Here is a 24,168-nt window from a genome sequence, read left to right on the forward strand (position 1 = left end):
AGTGGTCTGTCTGGAATAAAGAGATGGGGAGTGGTCTGTCTGTAATAAAGAGATGGGGAGAGGTCTGTCTGTAATAAAGAGATGGGGAGTGGTCTGTCTGTAATAAAGAGATGGGGAGAGGTCTGTCTGTAATAAAGAGATGGGGAGTGGTCTGTCTGTAATAAAGAGATGGGGAGTGGTCTGGCTGGAATAAAGAGATGGGGAGTGGTCTGTCTGGAATAAAGAGATGGGGAGTGGTCTGTCTGGAATAAAGAGATGGGGAGAGGTCTGTCTGTAATAAAGAGATGGGGAGTGGTCTGTCTGTAATAAAGAGATGGGGAGTGGTCTGTCTGGAATAAAGAGATGGGGAGTGGTCTGTCTGGAATAAAGAGATGGGGAGTGGTCTGTCTGGAATAAAGAGATGGGGAGTGGTCTGTCTGGAATAAAGAGATGGGGAGTGGTCTGTCTGGAATAAAGAGATGGGGATTGGTCTGTCTGGAATAAAGAGATGGGGAGTGGTCTGTCTGGAATAAAGAGATGGGGAGTGGTCTGTCTGGAATAAAGAGATGGGGAGTGGTCTGTCTGGAATAAAGAGATGGGGAGAGGTCTGTCTGTAATAAAGAGATGGGGTGTGGTCTGTCTGTAATAAAGAGATGGGGAGTGGTCTGTCTGGAATAAAGAGATGGGGAGTGGTCTGGGCTGTAGTAAAGAGATGGGGAGTGGTCTGTCTGGAATAAAGAGATGGGGAGTGGTCTGGCTGTAATAAAGAGATGGGGAGTGGTCTGTCTGGAATAAAGAGATGGGGAGTGGTCTGGCTGTAGTAAAGAGATGGGGAGTGGTCTGTCTGGAATAAAGAGATGGGGAGTGGTCTGTCTGGAATAAAGAGATGTGGAGTGGTCTGTCTGGAATAAAGAGATGGGGAGTGGTCTGTCTGTAATAAAGAGATGGGGAGTGGTCTGTCTGTAATAAAGAGATGGGGAGTGGTCTGTCTGTAATAAAGAGATGGGGAGTGGTCTGTCTGTAGTAAAGAGATGGGGAGTGGTCTGTCTGTAGTATAGAGATGGGGAGAGGTCTGGGCTGTAGTAAAGAGATGGGGAGAGGTCTGGCTGTAATAAAGAGATGGGGAGTGGTCTGTCTGTAGTAAAGAGATGGGGAGTGGTCTGTCTGGAATAAAGAGATGGGGAGAGGTCTGGCTGTAATAAAGAGATGGGGAGTGGTCTGTCTGGAATAAAGAGATGGGGAGTGGTCTGTCTGTAATAAAGAGATGGGGAGTGGTCTGTCTGGAATAAAGAGATGGGGAGTGGTCTGTCTGGAATAAAGAGATGGGGAGTGGTCTGTCTGGAATAAAGAGATGGGGAGTGGTCTGTCTGGAATAAAGAGATGGGGAGTGGTCTGTCTGGAATAAAGAGATGGGGAGTGGTCTGTCTGGAATAAAGAGATGGGGAGTGGTCTGTCTGGAATAAAGAGATGGAGAGAGGTCTGACACCACACTCCACAAAGCAAGTTCTTCAGGCTCTAGTTTTATCTTGATTATTGTCCAGTCATGTGGTCCAGTTCTGAAGGAAAGACCCAGTTAAACTGCAGATGGCCCAGAACAGAACGTCTTGCTCTTCATTGTAATCAGAGGGCTGATATTAACACTATACTGCCAGTCTCTCTTGGCTCAGAGTTGAGGAGAGACTGACTGCGTCACTTCTTCTTTTTATAAGAAACATTCATGTGTTGAAAATCCCAAATTGTTTGCATAGTCAACTTACACACAGCTCTGACACACACACGTATCGCTTGAAAATAATAGAGAGCCGCACACTCTAGGAGCTCAGATGCAATAATTTAATTTACACACACTTATCCCACCAGACATGCCACCAGGGGTCTTTTCACAGTCCCCAAATCCAGAACAAATTCAAGGAAACGTACAATATTATACAGAGCCCTTATTGCATGGAACTCTCGTCTCATATTACTCAAATAAACAGTAAACCTTGTTTCAGAAAACAGATAGAGCAACACCTCACAACACAACGCTTCTCCCTCATGTGACCCGCTTGTGTATCTGATAGATGCACCCACACACGCACACTACAAGTTTATGTTTTAAATGGATGTCAATTCTAAAAGTATTTTGTCTGTAATGTCTTTTTTGTTATGTCTCAGACCCCAGTTAGACTAGCTGTCTCCATGGTGTCAGACCCCAGTTAGACTAGCTGTCTCCATGGTATCAGACCCCAGTTAGACTAGCTGTCTCCATGGTATCATGGTACCATGGAGACAGCTAGTCTAACTGGGGTCTGATACCATGGAGACAGCTAGTCTAACTGGGGTCTGATACCATGGAGACAGCTAGTCTAACTGGGGTCTGATACCATGGAGACAGCTAGTCTAACTGGGGTCTGACACCATGGAGACAGCTAGTCTAACTGGGGTCTGATACCATGGAGACAGCTAGTCTAACTGGGGTCTGATACCATGGAGACAACTAGTCTAACTGGGGTCTGATACCATGGAGACAGCTAGTCTAACTGGGGTCTGATACCATGGAGACAGCTAGTCTAACTGGGGTCTGATACCATGGAGACAGCTAGTCTAACTGGGGTCTGATACCATGGAGACAGCTAGTCTAACTGGGGTCTGACACCATGGAGACAGCTAGTCTAACTGGGGTCTGATACCATGGAGACAGCTAGTCTAACTGGGGTCTGATACCATGGAGACAGCTAGTCTAACTGGGGTCTGATACCACGGAGGCAGCTAGTCTAACTGGGGTCTGATACCATGGAGACAGCTAGTCTAACTGGGGTCTGATACCATGGAGACAGCTAGTCTAACTGGGGTCTGATACCATGGAGACAGCTAGTCTAACTGGGGTCTGATACCATGGAGACAGCTAGTCTAACTGGGGTCTCATACCATGGAGACAGCTAGTCTAACTGGGGTCTGACACCATGGAGACAGCTAGTCTAACTGGGGTCTGATACCATGGAGACAGCTAGTCTAACTGGGGTCTGATACCATGGAGACAGCTAGTCTAACTGGGGTCTGATACCATGGAGACAGCTAGTCTAACTGGGTCTGATACCATGGAGACAGCTAGTCTAACTGGGGTCTGATACCATGGAGACAGCTAGTCTAACTGGGGTCTGATACCATGGAGACAGCTAGTCTAACTGGGGTCTGATACCATGGAGACAGCTAGTATAACTGGGGTCTGATACCATGGAGACAGCTAGTCTAACTGGGGTCTGATACCATAGAGACAGCTAGTCTAACTGGGGTCTGATACCATGGAGACAGCTAGTCTAACTGGGGTCTAATACCATGGAGACAGCTAGTCTAACTGGGGTCTGATACCATGGAGACAGCTAGTCTAACTGGGGTCTGATACCATGGAGACAGCTAGTCTAACTGGGGTCTGATACCATGGAGACAGCTAGTCTAACTGGGGTCTGATAACATGGAGACAGCTAGTCTAACTGGGGTCTGATACCATGGAGACAGCTAGTCTAACTGGGGTCTGATACCATGGAGACAGCTAGTCTAACTGGGGTCTGATACCATGGAGACAGCTAGTCTAACTGGGGTCTGAAACCATGGAGGCAGCTAGTCTAACTGGGGTCTGATACCTAACAGAGTTTAAACTCTTAAACTCTGTTAGTCAGCGCTATTCAACTCTGTTAGTCAGCGGTATTCAACTCTGTTAATCAGCGGTATTCAACTCTGTTTGTCAGCGGTATTCAACTCTGTTTGTCAGCGGTATTCAACTCTGTTAGTCAGCGGTATTAAACTCTGTTAGTCAGCGCTATTCAACTCTGTTAGTCAGCGGTATTCAACTCTGTTAATCAGCGGTATTCAACTCTGTTAGTCAGCGGTATTCAACTCTGTTAGTCAGCGGTATTCAACTCTGTTAGTCAGCGGTATTCAACTCTGTTAGTCAGCGGTATTCAACTCTGTTAGTCAGCGGTATTAAACTCTGTTAGTCAGCGGTATTCAACTCTGTTAGTCAGCGGTATTCAACTCTGTTAGTCAGCGGTATTCAACTCTGTTAATCTGCGGTATTAAACTCTGTTAGTCAGCGGTATTCAACTCTGTTAGTCAGCGGTATTCAACTCTGTTAGTCAGCGGTATTAAACTCTGTTAGTCAGCGGTATTAAACTCTGTTAGTCAGCGGTATTCAACTCTGTTAGTCAGCGGTATTCAACTCTGTTAGTCAGCGGTATTAAACTCTGTTAGTCAGCGGTATTCAACTCTGTTAGTCAGCGGTATTCAACTCTGTTAGTCAGCGGTATTAAACTCTGTTAGTCAGCGGTATTAAACTCTGTTAATCTGCGGTATTCAACTCTGTTAGTCAGCGGTATTCAACTCTGTTAGTCAGCGGTATTCAACTCTGTTAGTCAGCGGTATTAAACTCTGTTAGTCAGCGGTATTCAACTCTGTTTGTCAGCGGTATTCAACTCTGTTTGTCAGCGGTATTCAACTCTGTTTGTCAGCGGTATTCAACTCTGTTAGTCAGCGGTATTCAACTCTGTTAGTCAGCGGTATTCAACTCTGTTAGTCAGCGGTATTCAACTCTGTTAGTCAGCGGTATTCAACTCTGTTAGTCAGCGGTATTAAACTCTGTTAGTCAGCGGTATTCAACTCTGTTAGTCAGCGGTATTCAACTCTGTTAGTCAGCGGTATTCAACTCTGTTAGTCAGCGGTATTCAACTCTGTTAGTCAGCGGTATTAAACTCTGTTAGTCAGCGGTATTCAACTCTGTTATTATTCAACTCTGTCAGCGGTATTCAACTCTGTTAGTCAGCGGTATTCAACTCTGTTAGTCAGCGGTATAAAGACGGAGACTGTAGGAATATGCTGTAGGTCGCTGTGACTTCCTGAACAGAATCATTACAATACAAAGACCACGTTGTGACCTTCTGTCTGTCAGTTTGAAAGACCTATGTCTGTCTGTCTGTCTGTCTGTCTGTCTGTCTGTCTGTCTCACCACTTTCACCACTGTATTTCTGTTCGAGTAGGTTTTATATTATGGACCAATGTTGTTGACCAATTCAGGTTGTGTGTTGAGGTTATAAGTTATTGCCCACATGTTTCCTCCACTGAGGTCCTACTGTGTATGATGTCATGATTCTCCTCTTCTACCTCAGTGTGCTGGTGACCCAACAAGACACCGTGAAGATCAGTGACTTCGGGACGTCCAAGGAGCTCAGTGATAAGAGTACTCAGATGTCGTTCGCTGGTACGGTGGCCTGGATGGCCCCAGAGGTCATCAGGAACGAACTCTGTCTGAGAAAGTAGACATCTGGTGAGTACAACAATAAGTAATCAAAAGAGAACCGTGGCGCACTCCCAGAAGCCTGGTGGGGGTGTACAGAGAACCGTGAAGCCTGGTGGGGGCGTAAAACCAACAAAGAGGTGTTATAGGTTCTCACTCTTAAATGTTGCATAAATCTTACTTCATTATTCAATGTTTTTAATTGTTTTACTGCATCAGGGATAGCATACCCAGACGTTTGTTTACAGCCTTCTTCAGTGTGTAGGTACAATTTTCTTTAATTCAAAACAGCATTTGTTAAAGAACAAATGATGAGCAGCAGGTATTCTAATCAGGGTTGCCACTCATCAGCCAATCAGGGCCCCTCTGGTCTACCTGTATCCCAATTAGTCACAAAGAGATACAGAATTATAGGTTATAGGATTCGAACACGATGGTCATAAATCAATCACCCCAGGTGTCCACTCACCTAAATACATCAATTCATGAGCCACAAAGGACATCTGGCACAGCCGTTCATAAATATGTGGGGCCGATATGCAACATCCGTTACAGCCTTATTCTAAAATGGATTTTAAAATAAACATTCTCATCAATCTACACACACTACCCCATAATCTTAAAGTGAAAAATAGTTTTTTAGAAATGTTTGCAAATGTATTAAAAAACAGAAATACTTTTTACATAAGTTTTCAGATCCTTTGCTATGAGACTTGAAATTGAGCTCAAGTGCATCCTGTTTCCATTGATCATCCTTGAGATGTTTCTACAACTATGATTGGAGTCCACCTGTGGTAAATTCAATTGATTGGACATGATTTGGAAAGGCACACACCTGTCTATATAAGGTCCCACAGTTGACAGTGCATGTCAGAGCAAAAACCAAGCCATGAGGTCAAAGCACTACACCAATCAGGCCTTTATGGTAGAGTGGCCAGACGGAAGACACTCCTCAGTAAAAGACAGCCCACTTGGAGTTTTCCAAAAAGCACCTAACGTCTAGTCAGACCATGAGAAACAAGATTCTCTGGTCTGATGAAATCAAGATTAAACTCTTTGGCCTGAATTCCAACTCGTCACGTCTGGAGGTAACCAGGCTCTGTTATCACCTGGCCAATACCAGCCTAAGGTGAAGCATGGAGGTGGCACCATCCCTTACGTGAAACATGGTGGTGGCAACATCATGCTGTGAGGATGTTTTTCAGCAGCAGGGACTGAGAGACTATTCAGAATCAAGGGAAAGATGAACTTCCAAAGTACAGAGATCCTTGATGAAAACATTTTCCAGAACGCTCAGGACCTCAGACTGGGTGAAGGTTAACCTGTCCAACAGGACAACGACCCTAAGTCACAGCCAGGACCACACTGTATTTGCTTTGGAAAAAGTCTTAATGTCCTTGAGTGGCCCAGCCAGATCTCAGACTTGAACCTGATCAAACATCTCTGGAGAGGCCTGAAAATAGCTGTGCCCACGTTTCCCATCCAACCTGACAGAGCTTGAGAGGATCTGCAGAGAAGAATGGGAGAAATTCCCCAAATACAGGTGTGCCTCAGTGTGCTCATGACCCAAGAAGACTGGACCTGTAATCGCTCCAAATGTGACTTCAAATAAGTACTGAGCAAAGGGTCAGTGATAGTTATGTAAATGTTATTTGTCTGTTTTTGTTTTTGGAAAATTTGCAAAAGAGGTCATCAGAAACCTGTTTTCACTTTGTCATTATGGGGTATTGTGTGTAGATTGATGAGGAAAAATAAATGATTTCAAATTTTAGAACCGCTGTAACGCGCAAATGTGGAAAAGCCTGGTGGGGGTGTACAGAGAACCGTGAAGCCTGGTTATGTTGGGAGGAAAACCATACAAATAGTGTTTGTTCCACTCTTAAATGTTGCATAAATCTTATTATATTATTCAATGTTTTTAATTGTTTTACTGCATTATAATAGCATACCCTCGTTTGGTTAACAGCCTTCTTCAGTGTGTATTATAATTTTCTTTAATTAAAACAGCATTTGTTAAAGATTAAATGATGAGCAGCTGTGTGCTTAATCAGGTTGCCACTCATAAGCCAATCACCCCTCTGGTCTGGTTAACCAATTAGTCACAAAGAGATTAGAATTATAGTTTATAGGAGCGAACACGTTGTGGTCATAAATCAATCACCCCTGGTGTCCACTCACCTAAATACATCAATTCATGAGCCACTGTGTGGTTAACAGGTTGTGTGGTATTATACAAAGGACATCTGGCACAGCCGTTCATTATAATAACCCATCCGTTTACAGCCTTATTCTAAAATGGATTTTAAAATAAACATTCTCATCAATCTACACAGGTTGTGTGGTAATCTTAAAGTGAAAAATAGTTTTTAAAATGTTTGCAAATGTATTAAAAAACATAAATATCTTTTTACAGGATGTGTGGTAGTTTTCAGACCCTTTGCTATGAGACTTGAAATTATAATGTGCATCCTGTTTCCATTGATCATCCTTGAGATTTTATAATAACCCTTGATTGGTTAACAGGTTGTGTGGTAAATTATAACTCTGTTGGACATGATTTGTGGTATTATATTATATAACCCACTGTGTGAACAGGTTGTGTGGTAATATTATAATAACCCATGTGTGGTTAACCAATCAGGTTTGTGGTATTATAATATAATAACCTCTGTGTGTTAACAGGTTGTGTGGTATTATAATATAATAACCCTCTGTGTGGTTAACAGGTTGTGTGAATTATAATATAATCTCTGGTGTGATTAACAGGTTAAACTCTTGGCCTGAATTCCAATAACCCTCTGTGTGGTTAACAGGTTGTGTGGTATTATATTATAATAACCCTCTGTGTGAAGCATGGAGTGTGGCACCATCCCTCTGGTGAAACATGGTGTGTGGCAACATATTATAATAATGTTTTTCAGCAGCAGGGACTGTGGTATTCAGAATCAAAAAGATCTGTGTGGAGCACAGGTTGTGTGGATTATAATATAATAACCTGTGTGGTTAACAGGTTGTGTGGTGATATTATTAACCCTCCAACAGGACAACGTGGTATTATAATATAATAGCCAGGACCACACAGGTTGTGTGGAAAATATAATAATGTCCTCTGAGTGGCCCAGCCATGATCTCAGATTTAATATCAAACCCTCTGTGTGGTTAACAGGTTGTGTGGTATTATAATATAATAACCTGACAGTGGTTAACAGGTTGTGTGGTATTATAATATAATAACCCCTGTGTGGTTAACAGGTGTGTGTGGTATTATAATATAATAACCCTGGAGTGCTGTAATCGCTGTGTGTTTATAATATAATAACCCTCTGTGCAAAGGTTGTGTGAATAGTTATAAATAATAACCCTCTGTTTTTACAGTTTTGGTATTATAATTATAATAACCTTCTGTGTTTAACTTTGTGTGGTATTATATTATAATAACCCTTGTGTGTACAGGTTGTGTGGTATTATAATATAATAATTTCTAATGTTTTAGTATAGGTTGTGTGTATTATAATAAAAACCCTGTGTGTGGAAAGTCAGGTTGTCTGATTATAATATAATAACGCTGTGTGGGTTAACAGGTTGTGTGGTTATTATAATATGTTTGTTAACCCTCTGTGTGGAGTACAGGTTGTGTGGTATTATAATATAATAACCCTCTGTGTGGTTAACAGGGTGTGTGGTATTATAATATAATAACCCTCTGTGTGGTTAACAGGTTGTGTGGTATTATAATATAATAAACCTCTGTGTGGTTAACAGGTTGTGTGGTATTATAATATAATAACCCACTGTGTGGTTAACAGGTTGTGTGGTATTATAATATAATAACCCTCTGTGTGGTTAACAGGTTGTGTGGTATTATATTATAATAACCCTCTGTGTGGTTAACAGGTTGTGTGGTATTATATTATAATAACCCTCTGTGTGGTTAACAGGTTGTGTGGTATTATAATATAATAACCCTCTGTGTGGTTAACAGGTTGTGTGGTATTATATTATAATAACCCTCTGTGTGGAGTACAGGTTGTGTGGTATTATAATATAATAACCCTCTGTGTGGTTAACAGGTTGTGTGGTATTATAATATAATAACCCTCTGTGTGGTTAACAGGTTGTGTGGTATTATAATATAATAACCCTCTGTGTGGAGTACAGGTCGTTTGGCGTGGTGTTATGGGAGCTGCTGACTGGAGAGATCCCCTATAAAGACGTGGACTCCTCAGCCATCATCTGGGGTGTGGGTAGCAACAGCCTACACCTCCCTGTTCCCTCCACATGTCCTGATGGGTTCAAGATCCTCATGAAGCAGACATGGTGAGATACGCAGATCTGAGATAAATATCACACACCCTGCAAATATTCTAGGTAATATCTTCCTGTATAATAACATGGATTCATGTAATCTCGCCCTCTCCTTCCTCTTTTTGGTTGGTCTCCACTCCACTCTCTTGTTTTCCTCCCTCTCTCCTTGCTATTTGCCTCTCTCCTCCCCTCCAGGCAAGGGAAGCCCAGGAATCGTCCGTCATTCCGTCAAATCCTACTCCATCTGGACATCGCCTCAGCTGATATCCTGGGAGCTCCTCAGGAGACCTACTTCAAGTCTCAGGTGAGAACACAACCATTCTAAGCCCCTAGCATACCTGTCCTTAAAGACCATTCTAAGCAATAGCCACCCTGTAGTGATAATGTAACCCTGCGTGTCCTGTTCCCTCTGTGTCAGTCTGAGTGGAGGGAGGAGGTGAGGAAGCACTTTGAGAAGATCAAGTCTGAAGGAACCTGCATCCACCGACTGGATGAGGAGCTGATCAAACGCAGGAGGGATGAACTCAGGTAGGAGAGAGAGTTTGTATATACAGGTGAAGTCGGGAAGTTTCCATACACCTTAACCAAATACATTTATACTCAGTTTTTCACAATTTCTGACATTTAATCCTTGTAAAAATGCCCTGTCTTAGGTCAGTTAGGATCACCACTTTATTTTAAAGAATGTGAAATGTCAGAATAATAGTAGAGAGAACGATTTATTTCAGCTTTTATTTCTTTCATCACATTCCCAGTGGGTCAGAAGTTTACATATAATCAATTAGTATTTGGTAGCATTGCCTTTACATTGTTTAACTTGGGTCAAACGTTTCAGGTAGCCTTCCACAAGCTTCCCACAATAAGTTGGGTGAATTTTGGCCCATTCCTCCTGACAGAGCTGGTGTAACTGAGTCAGGTTTGTAGGCCTCCTTGCCAGCAGATGCTTTTTCAGTTCTGCTCACACATTTTCTATGGGATTGAGTTCAGGCTTTGTGATGGCCACTCCAATACCTTGACTTTGTTGTCCTTAAGCCATTTTTCCACAACTTTGGAAGTATGCTTGGGGTCATTGTCCATTTGGAAGACCCATTTGCGACCAAGCTTTAACTTCCTGACTGATGTCTTGAGATGTTGCTTCAATATATCCACATAATTTTCCTACCTCATGATGCCATCTATTTTGTGAAGTGCACCAGTCCCTCCTGCAGCAAAGCACCCCCAGAACATGATGCTGCCACCCCTGTGCTTTATGGTTGGGATGGTGTTCTTCAGCTTGCTAGGCTCCCCCTTTTTCCTCCAAACATAACAATGGTCATTATGGCCAAACAGTTCTATTTTTGTTTCATCAGACCAGAGGACATTTAAGTATCTTTGTCCCCATGTGATGTTGCAAACCATAGTCTGGCTTCTTCATGGCGGTTTTGGACCAGTGGCTTCTTCCTTGCTGAGCTGCCTTTAAGGTTATGTCGATATAGGGCTAATTTTTCTGTGGATATAGATACTTTTGTACCTGTTTCCTCCAGCATCTTCACAAGGTCCTTTACTGTTGTTCTGGGATTTATTTGCACTTTTCGCACCAAAGTACGTTCATCTCTAGGAGACAGAACGCATCTCCTTCCTGAGCGGTATGACTGCTGCGTGGTCCCATGGTGTTTATACTTGCGTACTGTTGTTTGTACAGATGAACGTGGTTCCTTCAGGCATTTGGAAATTGCTCCTAAGGATGAACCAGACTTGTAGAGGTCTACAATTGTTTTATCTGAAGTCTTGACTGATTTCTTTTGATTTCCCCATGATGTCAAGCAAAGAGGCACTGAGTTTGAAGGTAGGCCTTGAAATACATCCACAGTTACACCTCCAATTGACACAAATTATGTCAACTATCAGAAGCTTCTAAAGCCATGACATAATTTTCTGAAATTTCCAAGCTGTTTAAAGGCACAGTCAACTTAGTGTATGTACATTTCTGACCCACTGGAATTGTGATACAGTGAATTATAAGTGAAATAATTTGTCTGTAAACAATTGTTGGAAAAATGACTTGTGTCATGCACAAAGTAGATATCCTAACCGACATGCCAAAACTATAGTTAGTTAACAAGAAATGTGTGGAGTGGTTGAAAAACGAGTTTTATTGACTCCAACCTAAGTGTATGTAAACTTCCGACTTCAACTGTAGATAGATGTGTATTGAGCGTCCTGTCTCTCTCTAGACATGCCCTGGACATCAGGGAGCACTACGAGAGGAAGTTGGAGAGAGCTAACAACCTCTACATGGAGCTGAGTGCCATCATGTTGCAGCTGGAGGTCCGCGAGAAGGAGCTCATCAAGTACGTATAGAATGGAACCTGTATCCTACTACATCGATGTGGTAAAGGAGTCCATGAAGACGTTCCATTGACCAGACTGGAACACATTCAACAAATCTGATCTACCTCAGTTGAAATTAGTCAAATCCGTCATGATTGATATATTGTTGCAGGCCCACAATGTTTTTACTAAAGTCCAATTTGCATATATTTGGCTGTTTTAGCTGCATAACATGTAGAAGATGTCCCTTTTCAGGTTTAGAAGAAGTGACTGTGCTATCTCTGTTTCTCTGGTCAGAACTAGGAAGAACAGGAGGGTCAGAACAGGAGGGTCAGAACTAGGAAGAACAGGAGGGTCAGAACTAGGAAGAACAGGAGGGTCAGAACTAGGAAGAACAGGAGGGTCAGAACTAGGAAGAACAGAAGAGAACTAGGAAGAACAGAAGGGTCAGAACTAGGAAGAACAGGAGGGTCAGAACTAGGAAGAACAGAAGGGTCAGAACTAGGAAGAACAGGAGGGTCAGAACAGGAGGGTCAGAACTAGGAAGAACAGGGGGGTCAGAACTAGGAAGAACAGGAGGGTCAGAACTAGGAAGAACAGGGGGTCAGAACTAGGAAGAACAGGAGGGTCAGAACTAGGGAACTAGGAAGAACAGGAGGGTCAGAACTAGGAAGAACAGGAGGGTCAGAACAGGAAGAACAGAAGTCAGAACAGGAAGAACAGGTCAGAACTAGGAAGAACAGGAGGGTCAGAACTAGGAAGAACAGGAGGGTCAGAACTAGGAAGAACAGGAGGGTCAGAACTAGGAAGAACAGGAGGGTCAGGGAGGGTCAGAACAGGAAGAACTAGGAAGAACAGGGGGGTCAGAACTAGGAAGAACAGGAGGGTCAGAACTAGGAAGAACAGGGGTCAGAACTAGGAAGAACAGGTCAGAACTAGGAAGAACAGGAGGGTCAGAACTAGGAAGAACAGGAGGGTCAGAACTAGGAAGAACAGGAGGGTCAGAACTAGGAAGAACAGAAGGGTCAGAACTAGGAAGAACAGAAGGGTCAGAACTAGGAAGAACAGGAGGGTCAGAACAGGAGGGTCAGAACAGGAGGGTCAGAACTAGGAAGAACAGGAGGGTCAGAACTAGGAAGAACAGGAGGGTCAGAACTAGGAAGAACAGAAGGGTCAGAACAGGAGGGTCAGAACTAGGAAGAACAGGGGGGTCAGAACTAGGAAGAACAGGAGGGTCAGAACTAGGAAGAACAGGAGGGTCAGAACAGGAGGGTCAGAACTAGGAAGAACAGGGGGGTCAGAACTAGGAAGAACAGGAGGGTCAGAACTAGGAAGAACAGGAGGGTCAGAACTAGGAAGAACAGGAGGGTCAGAACAGGAGGGTCAGAACAGGAGGAACAGGAGGGAGGGTCAGAACTAGGAAGAACAGGAGGGTCAGAACTAGGAAGAACAGGAGGGTCAGAACAGGAAGAACAGAAGGGTCAGAACTAGGAAGAACAGGAGGGTCAGAACTAGGAAGAACAGGAGGGTCAGAACAGGAGGGTCAGAACAGAAACTAGGAAGAACAGGAGGGTCAGAACTAGGAAGAACAGAAGGGTCAGAACTAGGAAGAACAGAAGGGTCAGAACTAGGAAGAACAGAAGGGTCAGAACTAGGAAGAACAGGAGGGTCAGAACTAGGAAGAACAGGAACAGAACTAGGAAGAACAGGAGGGTCAGAACAGGAGGGTCAGAATTAGGAAGAACAGGAGGGTCAGAACAGGAGGGTCAGAACAGGAGGGTCAGAACTAGGAAGAACAAGAACAGGAAGAACAGGGGGGTCAGAACTAGGAAGAACAGGAGGGTCAGAACAGGAGGGTCAGAACTAGGAAGAACAGGGGGGTCAGAACTAGGAAGAACAGGAGGGTCAGAACTAGGAAGAACAGGAGGGTCAGAACTAGGAAGAACAGGAGGGTCAGAACTAGGAAGAACAGAAGGGTCAGAACTAGGAAGAACAGGAGGGTCAGAACTAGGAAGAACAGGAGGGTCAGAACTAGGAAGAACAGGAGGGTCAGAACTAGGAAGAACAGGGGGGTCAGAACTAGGAAGAACAGGAGGGTCAGAACTAGGAAGAACAGGAGGGTCAGAACTAGGAAGAACAGGAGGGTCAGAACTAGGAAGAACAGGAGGGTCAGAACTAGGAAGAACAGGAGGGTCAGAACTAGGAAGAACAGGAGGGTCAGAACTAGGAAGAACAGGAGGGTCAGAACTAGGAAGAACAGGGCGATATGCACAAGTTACATCATCAGCGGGTGCAGCTGAACACTGTATGCTGGAAACACTCGATTTGTTATATTTTACTGAAACATAACCAATATTCATTCGTTGAATATAAATACCGAACTTGTTTTGGCATGGATTCCGCGACGTGGTTCGCTATTAACTACTAGGACCACTATTTCTTGTCCTGGAATGCTGCTTAACAGAGTCACTAAGCTGCAAGCTAACGAAGTTGGTACCGGATGAGTTTTGCAGCCCTCTGTCTGGAGAAATCAATGAACGGTTCCAGAGCCTTAGGAGCTACTAAACTTTCTTTTGGGACCCGATCACTCAGAGTTTTCCAATGCCGAGGATTACAGGCTTGATGTGTCATCCTTGATCACGCAGGCCGCCAGCCTACGTAAGAAACTGGAAAACGAAGAGTGGCATGTTTACCTTTTCTACGCCGGTGGCTGGACGCTTGTTGGATGCATCTCTGCCTTGTCGTTTGTCATTATCCGACTGGCCAGTGTTGCTCGGAGCTCCCCCATCTGATAGTGGAGTTGAAGGAGCACAGCAAGAGGACCATGGCAATCAAAGATGGTCGCACGTCACGAGCCGTGGAAGCCGAAGACAGCAGCCTCCCGCAAAGCAGTCTACACTCCCAACGAGAGGCCAACAACTAATAGTTTTGCCATCCTGGAGCCTGATCTACCTGCACCTTCGTCACTGAGAGTACCTGTGTCTGCGGCCACACTGCAACTCCTACTTTTCAAAGTCAATGTCGGTAACCTTCTGTCCCTGCTCTGGATTCAATCTCGGGGTGGCAGGTAGCCTAGTGGTTAGAACGTTGGGCTAATAACCGTAAGGTTGCAAGTTCAAATCCCCGAGCTGACAAGGTACTCAAATCCCAGAGCTGACAAGGTTCTGCCCCTGAACAAGGCACTTAATCCACTGTTCCTAGGCCATCATTGAAACTAAGAATTTGTTCTTAACTGACTTGCCAAGTAAAATAAAGATAAAATGTAAAGGCCTGCACCAGGTGCTGGGAGCAACGGGCTCAAGTTATCCCGCCTCTCGCACATCCATAATCCTGTGACGGAGTGGGTTGATTTCCTTGTCTTTCTCGCCAGTGAGGATTTTGGAAAGAAATGGGACCGTTCCCAGTGCAAAAACAATTTTCTATCCCAGAGCTAGAGTACATGGCATTACTAAGCTGCTCCCGAATGGACTACGTCAGGACATCTATTCTATCCTAGTCCATGTGGGTTTTAATGACATTACTAAGCTGCTCCCGAATGGACTACGTCAGGATATGGACATCTATTCTATCCTAGTCCATGTGGGTTTTAATGACATTACTAAGCTGCTCCCGAATGGACTACGCCAGGATATGGACATCTATTCTATCCTAGTCCATGTGGGTTTTAATGACATTTCTAAGCTGCTCCCGAATGGACTACGTCAGGATATGGACATCTATTCTATCCTAGTCCATGTGGGTTTTAATGACATTACTAAGCTGCTCCCGAATGGACTACGTCAGGATATGGACATCTATTCTATCCTAGTCCATGTGGGTTTTAATGACATTTCTAAGCTGCTCCCGAATGGACTACGTCAGGATATGGACATCTACTCTATCCTAGTCCATGTGTGTTTTAATGACATTACTAAGCTGCTCCCGAATGGACTACGCCAGGATATGGACATCTATTCTATCCTAGTCCATGTGGGTTTTAATGACATTACTAAGCTGCTCCCGAATGGACTACGTCAGGATATGGACATCTATTCTATCCTAGTCCATGTGGGTTTTAATGACATTACTAAGCTGCTCCCGAATGGACTACGTCAGGATATGGACATCTATTCTATCCTAGTCCATGTGGGTTTTAATGACATTACTAAGCTGCTCCCGAATGGACTACGTCAGGATATGGACATCTATTCTATCCTAGTCCATGTGGGTTTTAATGACATTACTAAGCTGCTCCCGAATGGACTACGTCAGGATATGGACATCTATTCTATCCTAGTCCATGTGGGTTTTAATGACATTACTAAGCTGCTCCTGAATGGACTACGTCAGGATATGGACATCTATTCTATCCTAGTCCATGTGGGTTTTAATGACATTACTAAGCTGCTCCCGAATGGACTACGCCAGGATATGGACATCTACTCTATCCTAGTCCATGTGGGTTTTAATGACATTTCTAAGCTGCTCCCAAATGGACTACGTCAGGATATGGACATCTATTCTATCCTAGTCCATGTGGGATTTAATGACATTTCTAAGCTGCTCCCGAATGGACTACGTCAGGATATGGACATCTATTCTATCCTAGTCCATGTGGGTTTTAATGACATTACTAAGCTGCTCCCGAATGGACTACGTCAGGATATGGACATCTATTCTATCCTAGTCCATGTGGGTTTTAATGACATTACTAAGCTGCTCCCGAATGGACTACGTCAGGACATCTATTCTATCCTGGAGCTCGAGTACATGACATTACTAAGCTGCTCCTGAATGTACTACACCAGGACATAAACATTGATTCTATCCTAGTCCATGTGAGTTTTAATGACATCATGAAGAGCAGCTCTGAACAGTTGAAACTGAATTTTAAAGAGCTGATTGACTCTCTGCTTGACACTAATAAAAGACCCATCCTATCTGGCCCTGTGCCCTTCTCTGAATCGTGGCATTGAACGCTTTAGCAGGATTATTTCTCTTCACAACTGACTACGTGATTATTGCAGCTCAATGGGTGTAACTTTTGTTGCCAATTTCGATACCTTTTGGAAACAGAACATGTTTTATAAGGAGGATGGGATCCACCCAAATCACTTGGGTTCCTGGATCCTTTCACAGCACTACAAGGCTGCGTTGAGACAGTGACTTATCAATGACTCAAGCCCAGCTCAGTTCATCCCTACCATTGTGTCCCTGAGTTGTCATAAGGCTTCAGCAAATGTACATTATCCTAGGGGCGTTGGAAGACACAATGTAAGTAACCTAATTTATGTCCCCCTAACTGCCCTGAATGTCTCTGCTGATCCTACAGCTTTTGTATACAGCAATCAACCTGGAGGTATATTTTCTGGGTGATTTAAATACTGACTGGCTTTCATCAAGCTGCCCACTCATGAAAAAGCTTCAACCTGTAACCAGAGCCTGCAACCTAGTTCAGGTCATCAGTCAACTACCAGGGTAGTTACAAACAGCACAGGAATGAGATTATCAACATGTATTGATCACATCTTTGCTGCAGAAATTCGCTATAGTAGCCATGTCTAGGGAAACCAAAGTTCCAAAGGCTGGACCTAATATAGTGTATAGAGGTCATACAATAAGTTTTGTAGTGATTCCTATGTTGATGATGTAAATAATATTTGTTGGTCCGAGGTGGGTAATGAGGAGCAACCAGACGCTACACCTCACACATTTATGAAATTGCTTATTCCAGTTACTAATAAGCACCCATTAAAAAAATGACTATAAAAACTGTTAAATCCCCTTGGAATGATGAGAATTGAAAATGTTGATGGTTGAGAGGGATGAGGCAAAAGGAATGGCAAATAAGTCTGGCTGAACAAACGATTGGCAAACGTATTGCAAATTGAGAAATCATGTTACTAAACTCAATAAAAAGAAGAAACTACACTATGAAACAAAGATAAATGACAAAGAATGATGGTAAAATGTTTGGAACACCTTAAATTAAATTTAGGAATAAAGGCAAACTCAGATTAATTGAATCAGACTCATATATAGACATACATACATACATACATACATACATACATACATACATACATACATAGATAGCTCACTCATCATAAAACCCACTGATATTGCCAACTACTTTAATGTGTTTTTATTGGCAGGATTATCAAATATAGGCATGACATGTCAGCAACAAACGCTGACACTACACATCCAAGAATATCTGACTAAATTCTGAAAGACAAGCAATGGAATTTTAAATTCCATAAAGTGAGTGTGGAAGAGGTGAAAAAATGATTGTCTATCAACAATGACAAGTCACATCAGTCTGACAACTTGGATGGAGAATGACTGAGGATAATATCAGATGATGTTGCCACTCCTATTTGCCACATCTTCAATTTAAGCCTACTAGAGAGTGTGTGCCCTCAGGCTTAAAGGGAAAGACATTCAACCAGCACAGCACTTACACATATAACTGATGATTGGCTGAGAGAAATTGATGATAAAAAGATTGGGGGTTTAGTGTGGCTTTTGCTATTATCGATCATAGTCTGCTGCTGGAAAAACGTATGTGTTATGGCTTTACATACCCAGCTACATGGTGGATAAAGAGTTACCTGTCTAACAGAACACAGAGGGTGTTCTGTAATGGAAGCCTCTCCAACATAATCCAGGTAAAATCAGGAATTCTCCAGGGCATCTGTCTAGGCCCTTTACTTTTTTCAATTTTTACTAACGACATGCCACTTGATTTTAGTAAAGTGTGTCTATGTATGCGGATACACGTCAGGGACTGAAATGATGAACACTTAACAAAGAGCTGCAGTTCATTTCAAAGTGGGTGATAAGGAATAAGTTAGCCCTAAATATTTCTTAAACTGAAAACATTGTATTTGGGACAAATCATTCACCAAACCCTAAACCTCAAACTAAATATTGTAATGAATAATGTGCAAATTGAGCAAGTTGAGGAGACTGAACTGCTTGGAGTAACCCTGGATTGTAAACTGTCATGGTCAAAACATATTGATACAACAGGAGCTAAGATGGGGAGAAGTTGGTCTATAATAAAGCACTGCTCTACCTTCTTAACAACACTATCAACAAGGCAGGTCCTACAGGTCCTAGATTCTACCTTCTTAACAACACTATCAACAAGGCAGGTTCTACAGGCCCTAGTTTCTACCTTCTTAATAACACTATCAACAAGACAGGTCCTACAGGCCCTAGTTTCTACCTTCTTAACAACACTATCAACAAGGCAGGTCCTACAGGCCCTAGTTTCTACCTTCTTAACAACACTATAAACAAGGCAGGTCCTACAGGCCCTAGTTTTGTCCCACTTGGACTACTGTTCAGTCGTGTGGTCAGGTGCCACAAAAAGGCTGGATGTACACAGAGAGCTAATATGAATAATATGCATGTCAATCTCTCCTGGCTCAAAGTGGAGGACAGATTGACTTCATCACGACTTGTATTTATAAGAGGTACTGACATGTTGAATACACAGAGCTGTCTGTCTAAACTACTAGCACACAGCTCAGACACCCATACATACCCCACAAGACATACCACCAGAGGTCTCTTCACAGTCCCCAAGTCCAGAACAGACTATGGGAGGAACACAGTACTACATAGAGCCATGACTACATGGAACTCTATTCCACAGTACTACATAGAGCCATGACTACATGGAACTCTATTCCACAGTACTACATAGAGCCATGACTACATGGAACTCTATTCCACAGTAGTACATAGAGCCATGACTATATGGAACTCTATTCCACAGTACTACATAGAGCCATGACTACATGGAACTCTATTCCACAGTACTACATAGAGCCATGACTACATGGAACTCTATTCCACAGTACTACATAGAGCCATGACTACATGGAACTCTATTCCACAGTACTACATAGAGCCATGACTACATGGAACTCTATTCCACAGTACTACATAGAGCCATGACTACATGGAACTCTATTCCACATCAAATAACTAATTCAAGCAGTAAAATTTGATAACAGTACACCTTATGGAACAGCGGGGACTGAAGCAACACAAATATAGGCACAGACACATGCATTCACACACAATAACATATTCACTATACACACACAGACACATGCATTCACACACAATAACATACTCACTATACACACACAGACACATGCATTCACACACAATAACATACTCACTATACACACACAGACACATGCATTCACACACAATAACATGCACACACAGACACATGCATTCACACACAATAACATGCACACACAGACACATGCATTCACACACAATAACATACTCACTATGCACACACAGACACATGCATTCACACACAATAACATACTCACTATACACACACAGGCACATGGATATAATGGCCTCTTGCATTTCAGAAATGATGGAAAAACCAAATGCATGTTTTTTTTGTATTATCTTTCACCAGATCTCATGTGTTCTATTCTCCTACATTCATTTCACTCTTTCACAAACTTCAAAGTGTTTCCTTTCAAATAGTATCAAGAAAATGCATAGCCTTGCTTCAGGTCCTGAGCTACAGGCATTTAGATTTGGCTATGTCATTTTAGGTCCTGAGCTACAGACAGTTAGATTTGGGAATGTTATTTTAGGTCCTGAGCTACAGACAGTTAGATTTGGGAATGTTATTTTAGGTCCTGAGCTACAGGCAGTTAGATTTGGGAATGTTATTTTAGGTCCTGAGCTACAGGCAGTTAGATTTGGGAATGTTATTTTAGGTCCTGAGCTACAGACAGTTAGATTTGGGAATGTCATTTTAGGTCCTGAGCTACAGGCAGTTAGATTTGGGCATGTCATTTCAGGAGGAAATTGAAAAAAAGAGTCCCATCCTTAAGAGGTTTTAAGAGAGAGTCTGTTAGTCTGTTTCTGCTCTCTGGGTGACATGACAGACTAATACTTAGGCTCGTAATCTGTCAACAGGCTTGTCAATGTCTCCAGATCTCCAACAAAACACAGTTTGACCGAGTCATCAGTGTGTCATTACTCCCCCCGTAGGAGAGAGTTGGCTGTGGAGAAGAAATATCCAGGTAACTACAAGCGTTCCCACCTGGTGCGGCCCATCGTCAGGCCCAACGCCGTGGAGAAATTCATCAGGAAGGAAGGCTGCATTTCCCACAAGACTGGGATACCCCCTGCGAAGAGGTCAGAGCTCTCACTTTATTAAAGACGGGGAATGGCATGTATGGGCAGGGTTTACTCCTCCCTCGTACCATGTTCCTTGGCGAGTATGTTTGTATTGTTTTAGAAGCAGTGTTAGTATACTACTACTGACACCACACCCTGACCTTTAACCTCTGACCCCTCAAGGCCGGACCTGCTGCGCTCCGAAGGTATCCCCAGTGTGGAGGTGCTCCCATCCCCCTCGCCCCACTCTACCAGCCCCAAGGTTTCCACACCACCTGGCAAGCAGAGGTACCGCAGCAAGCCCCGCCACCGCCGTGCCAACAGCAAAGGTTCCCACAGCGACTTCCCCGGGGTTCTGAAGACCGGGCCGGGGGCGGAGGCTACGGAGGAGCAACAACCCCTCGGAGACCACTACCAGCACCAACCTCTAGGGAAGCAGCACTACCATGATCCTGCCACCGGGTGTGCTGTCCAAGAGCACTACGAGCACCACCACCACCCCCCACCACAGGGCCCTCTGCTGCCCCTGAAGAACAGAGAAGAAGCGGTGGTCAACTGTGCCAACAACCTGCGTTACTTCGGCCCGGCCGCGGCCCTACGGAGCCCCCAGACAGACCACCTCCAACGCCGCCTGTCTGGCACCAGCCCTGACCTCATCTCTACGGCCGTGGTGTCAGACACACGCCAGCGCAGCATCTCTGTGTCAGGCCCCGGGGGGAGGGGTGGGACACTGTGCCCCTGCTGCCAGGCACACCCCTTCCCAGGCTGCCTGCACTGCCAGGAGACCCCCACGGCCCCCAGCCACCCAGTGCTGCCACACTACTCCCTGCTGTCCACCTGTGAGGGCTCGTCCCCCTCCCTGTCCACAGTACCTGACCCCACGGCAGAGGGAGAGCAGCAGGAGAAGCAGGATACAGCTCGGAAGAGCAGCTTACCCTCTGGAGCTGGCCTCCCACGCAACCTCAGGCCCCTCAGGAAGGTGAGAGAGAGAGAGAGAGAGAGGAGAAAGAGAAAGAGAGAGAGAGAGAGAGAGAGAGAGAGAAGAGAAAGAGAGAGAGAGAGAGGAGTTTTACCTGTTTCTGGGAGCATCAAATATATACAGTTATTAGTATAAATGCTGAGAAGTGGTTCCTCTGTAGCCCAGTTCATTCACACGGCTGACTGTCTTAAAGGGGATGAGGTGGTTCCTCTGTAGCCCAGTTCATTCACACGGCTGACTGTCTTAAAGGGGATGAAGTGGTTCCTCTGTAGCCCAGTTCATTCACACGGCTGACTGTCTTAAAGGGGATGAGGTGGTTCCTCTGTAGCCCAGTTCATTCACACGGCTGACTGTCTTAAAGGGGATGAAGTGGTTCCTCTGTAGCCCAGTTCATTCACACGGCTGACTGTCTTAAAGGGGATGAAGTGGTTCCTCTGTAGCCCAGTTCATTCACACGGCTGACTGTCTTAAAGGGGATGAGGTGGTTCCTCTGTAGCCCAGTTCATTCACACGGCTGACTGTCTTAAAGGGGATGAAGTGGTTCCTCTGTAGCCCAGTTCATTCACACGGCTGACTGTCTTAAAGGGGATGAAGTGGTTCCTCTGTAGCCCAGTTCATTCACACGGCTGACTGTCTTAAAGGGGATGAAGTGGTTCCTCTGTAGCCCAGTTCATTCACACGGCTGACTGTCTTAAAGGGGATGAAGTGGTTCCTCTGTAGCCCAGTTCATTCACACGGCTGACTGTCTTAAAGGGGATGAAGTGGTTCCTCTGTAGCCCAGTTCATTCACACGGCTGACTGTCTTAAAGGGGATGAAGTGGTTCCTCTGTAGCCCAGTTCATTCACACTGCTGACTGTCTTAAAGGGGATGAGGTGGTTCCTCTGTAGCCCAGTTCATTCACACTGCTGACTGTCTTAAAGGGGATGAGGTGGTTCCTCTGTAGCCCAGTTCATTCACACTGCTGACTGTCTTAAAGGGGATGAAGTGGTTCCTCTGTAGCCCAGTTCATTCACACGGCTGACTGTCTTAAAGGGGATGAGGTGGTTCCTCTGTAGCCCAGTTCATTCACACTGCTGACTGTCTTAAAGGGGATGAGGTGGTTCCTCTGTAGCCCAGTTCATTCACACTGCTGACTGTCTTAAAGGGGATGAAGTGGTTCCTTTGTAGCCCAGTTCATTCACACGGCTGACTGTCTTAAAGGGGATGAAGTGGTTCCTCTGTAGCCCAGTTCATTCACACTGCTGACTGTCTTAAAGGGGATGAAGTGGTTCCTCTGTAGCCCAGTTCATTCACACGGCTGACTGTCTTAAAGGGGATGAGGTGGTTCCTCTGTAGCCCAGTTCATTCACACGGCTGACTGTCTTAAAGGGGATGAAGTGGTTCCTCTGTAGCCCAGTTCATTCACACTGCTGACTGTCTTAAAGGGGATGAAGTGGTTCCTCTGTAGCCCAGTTCATTCACACTGCTGACTGTCTTAAAGGGGATGAAGTGGTTCCTCTGTAGCCCAGTTCATTCACCCTGCTGACTGTCTTAAAGGGGATGAAGTGGTTCCTCTGTAGCCCAGTTCATTCACACTGCTGACTGTCTTAAAGGGGATGAGGTGGTTCCTCTGTAGCCCAGTTCATTCACACTGCTGACTGTCTTAAAGGGGATGAAGTGGTTCCTCTGTAGCCCAGTTCATTCACACTGCTGACTGTCTTAAAGGGGATGAGGTGGTTCCTCTGTAGCCCAGTTCATTCACACTGCTGACTGTCTTAAAGGGGATGAAGTGGTTCCTCTGCAGCCCAGTTCATTCACACTGCTGACTGTCTTAAAGGGGATGAAGTGGTTCCTCTGTAGCCCAGTTCATTCACACGGCTGACTGTTTTTTAAAGTGCTAGTCTGTGAAGGAGGCTGGCCAGCAGCCGTTCTAATGTCTAACTGTCTGTAATGACTCGTCTCTCAGGCTGGTGATGAGTCGTCAGAGGAGGAGGAGGGGGAGGTGGACAGTGAGGTGGAGTTTCCACGGAGACAGAGGTGAGAAGCTGCTCCTCATATGAATCGTTACTATAATATTCATCGCTGCTCCTCAGCTATTCATGTCCACAATCCTCCTCTAATGGGTTTTACCAGCTGACATATACAAATACAACTGGATTGATTACTATCTAACAGTTGTCTTTTACTCACACA

The 24,168-nt window shown here is 44.3% G+C and overlaps 1 protein-coding gene across 1 annotated transcript in view; it reads left to right on the top strand.

Moving 5' to 3' along the window:
• The window catches only part of si:ch211-45c16.2 (mitogen-activated protein kinase kinase kinase 13), a 186,366-nt gene that overhangs the window by 147,351 nt on the left and 14,847 nt on the right, over positions 1–24,168 (top strand). Inside the window, 9 exon segments of the mRNA XM_064977002.1 lie at positions 5,121–5,251; positions 5,254–5,278; positions 9,407–9,565; positions 9,749–9,857; positions 9,972–10,081; positions 11,767–11,883; positions 20,888–21,034; positions 21,200–21,995; positions 23,942–24,012. Of these exon segments, the coding sequence (XP_064833074.1) occupies positions 5,121–5,251; positions 5,254–5,278; positions 9,407–9,565; positions 9,749–9,857; positions 9,972–10,081; positions 11,767–11,883; positions 20,888–21,034; positions 21,200–21,995; positions 23,942–24,012 (1,665 nt within the window).

The sequence above is a fragment of the Oncorhynchus masou genome, chromosome 10 (assembly GCF_036934945.1).
Source record: "Oncorhynchus masou masou isolate Uvic2021 chromosome 10, UVic_Omas_1.1, whole genome shotgun sequence".
Classification (NCBI taxonomy): Eukaryota; Metazoa; Chordata; class Actinopteri; order Salmoniformes; family Salmonidae; genus Oncorhynchus; species Oncorhynchus masou.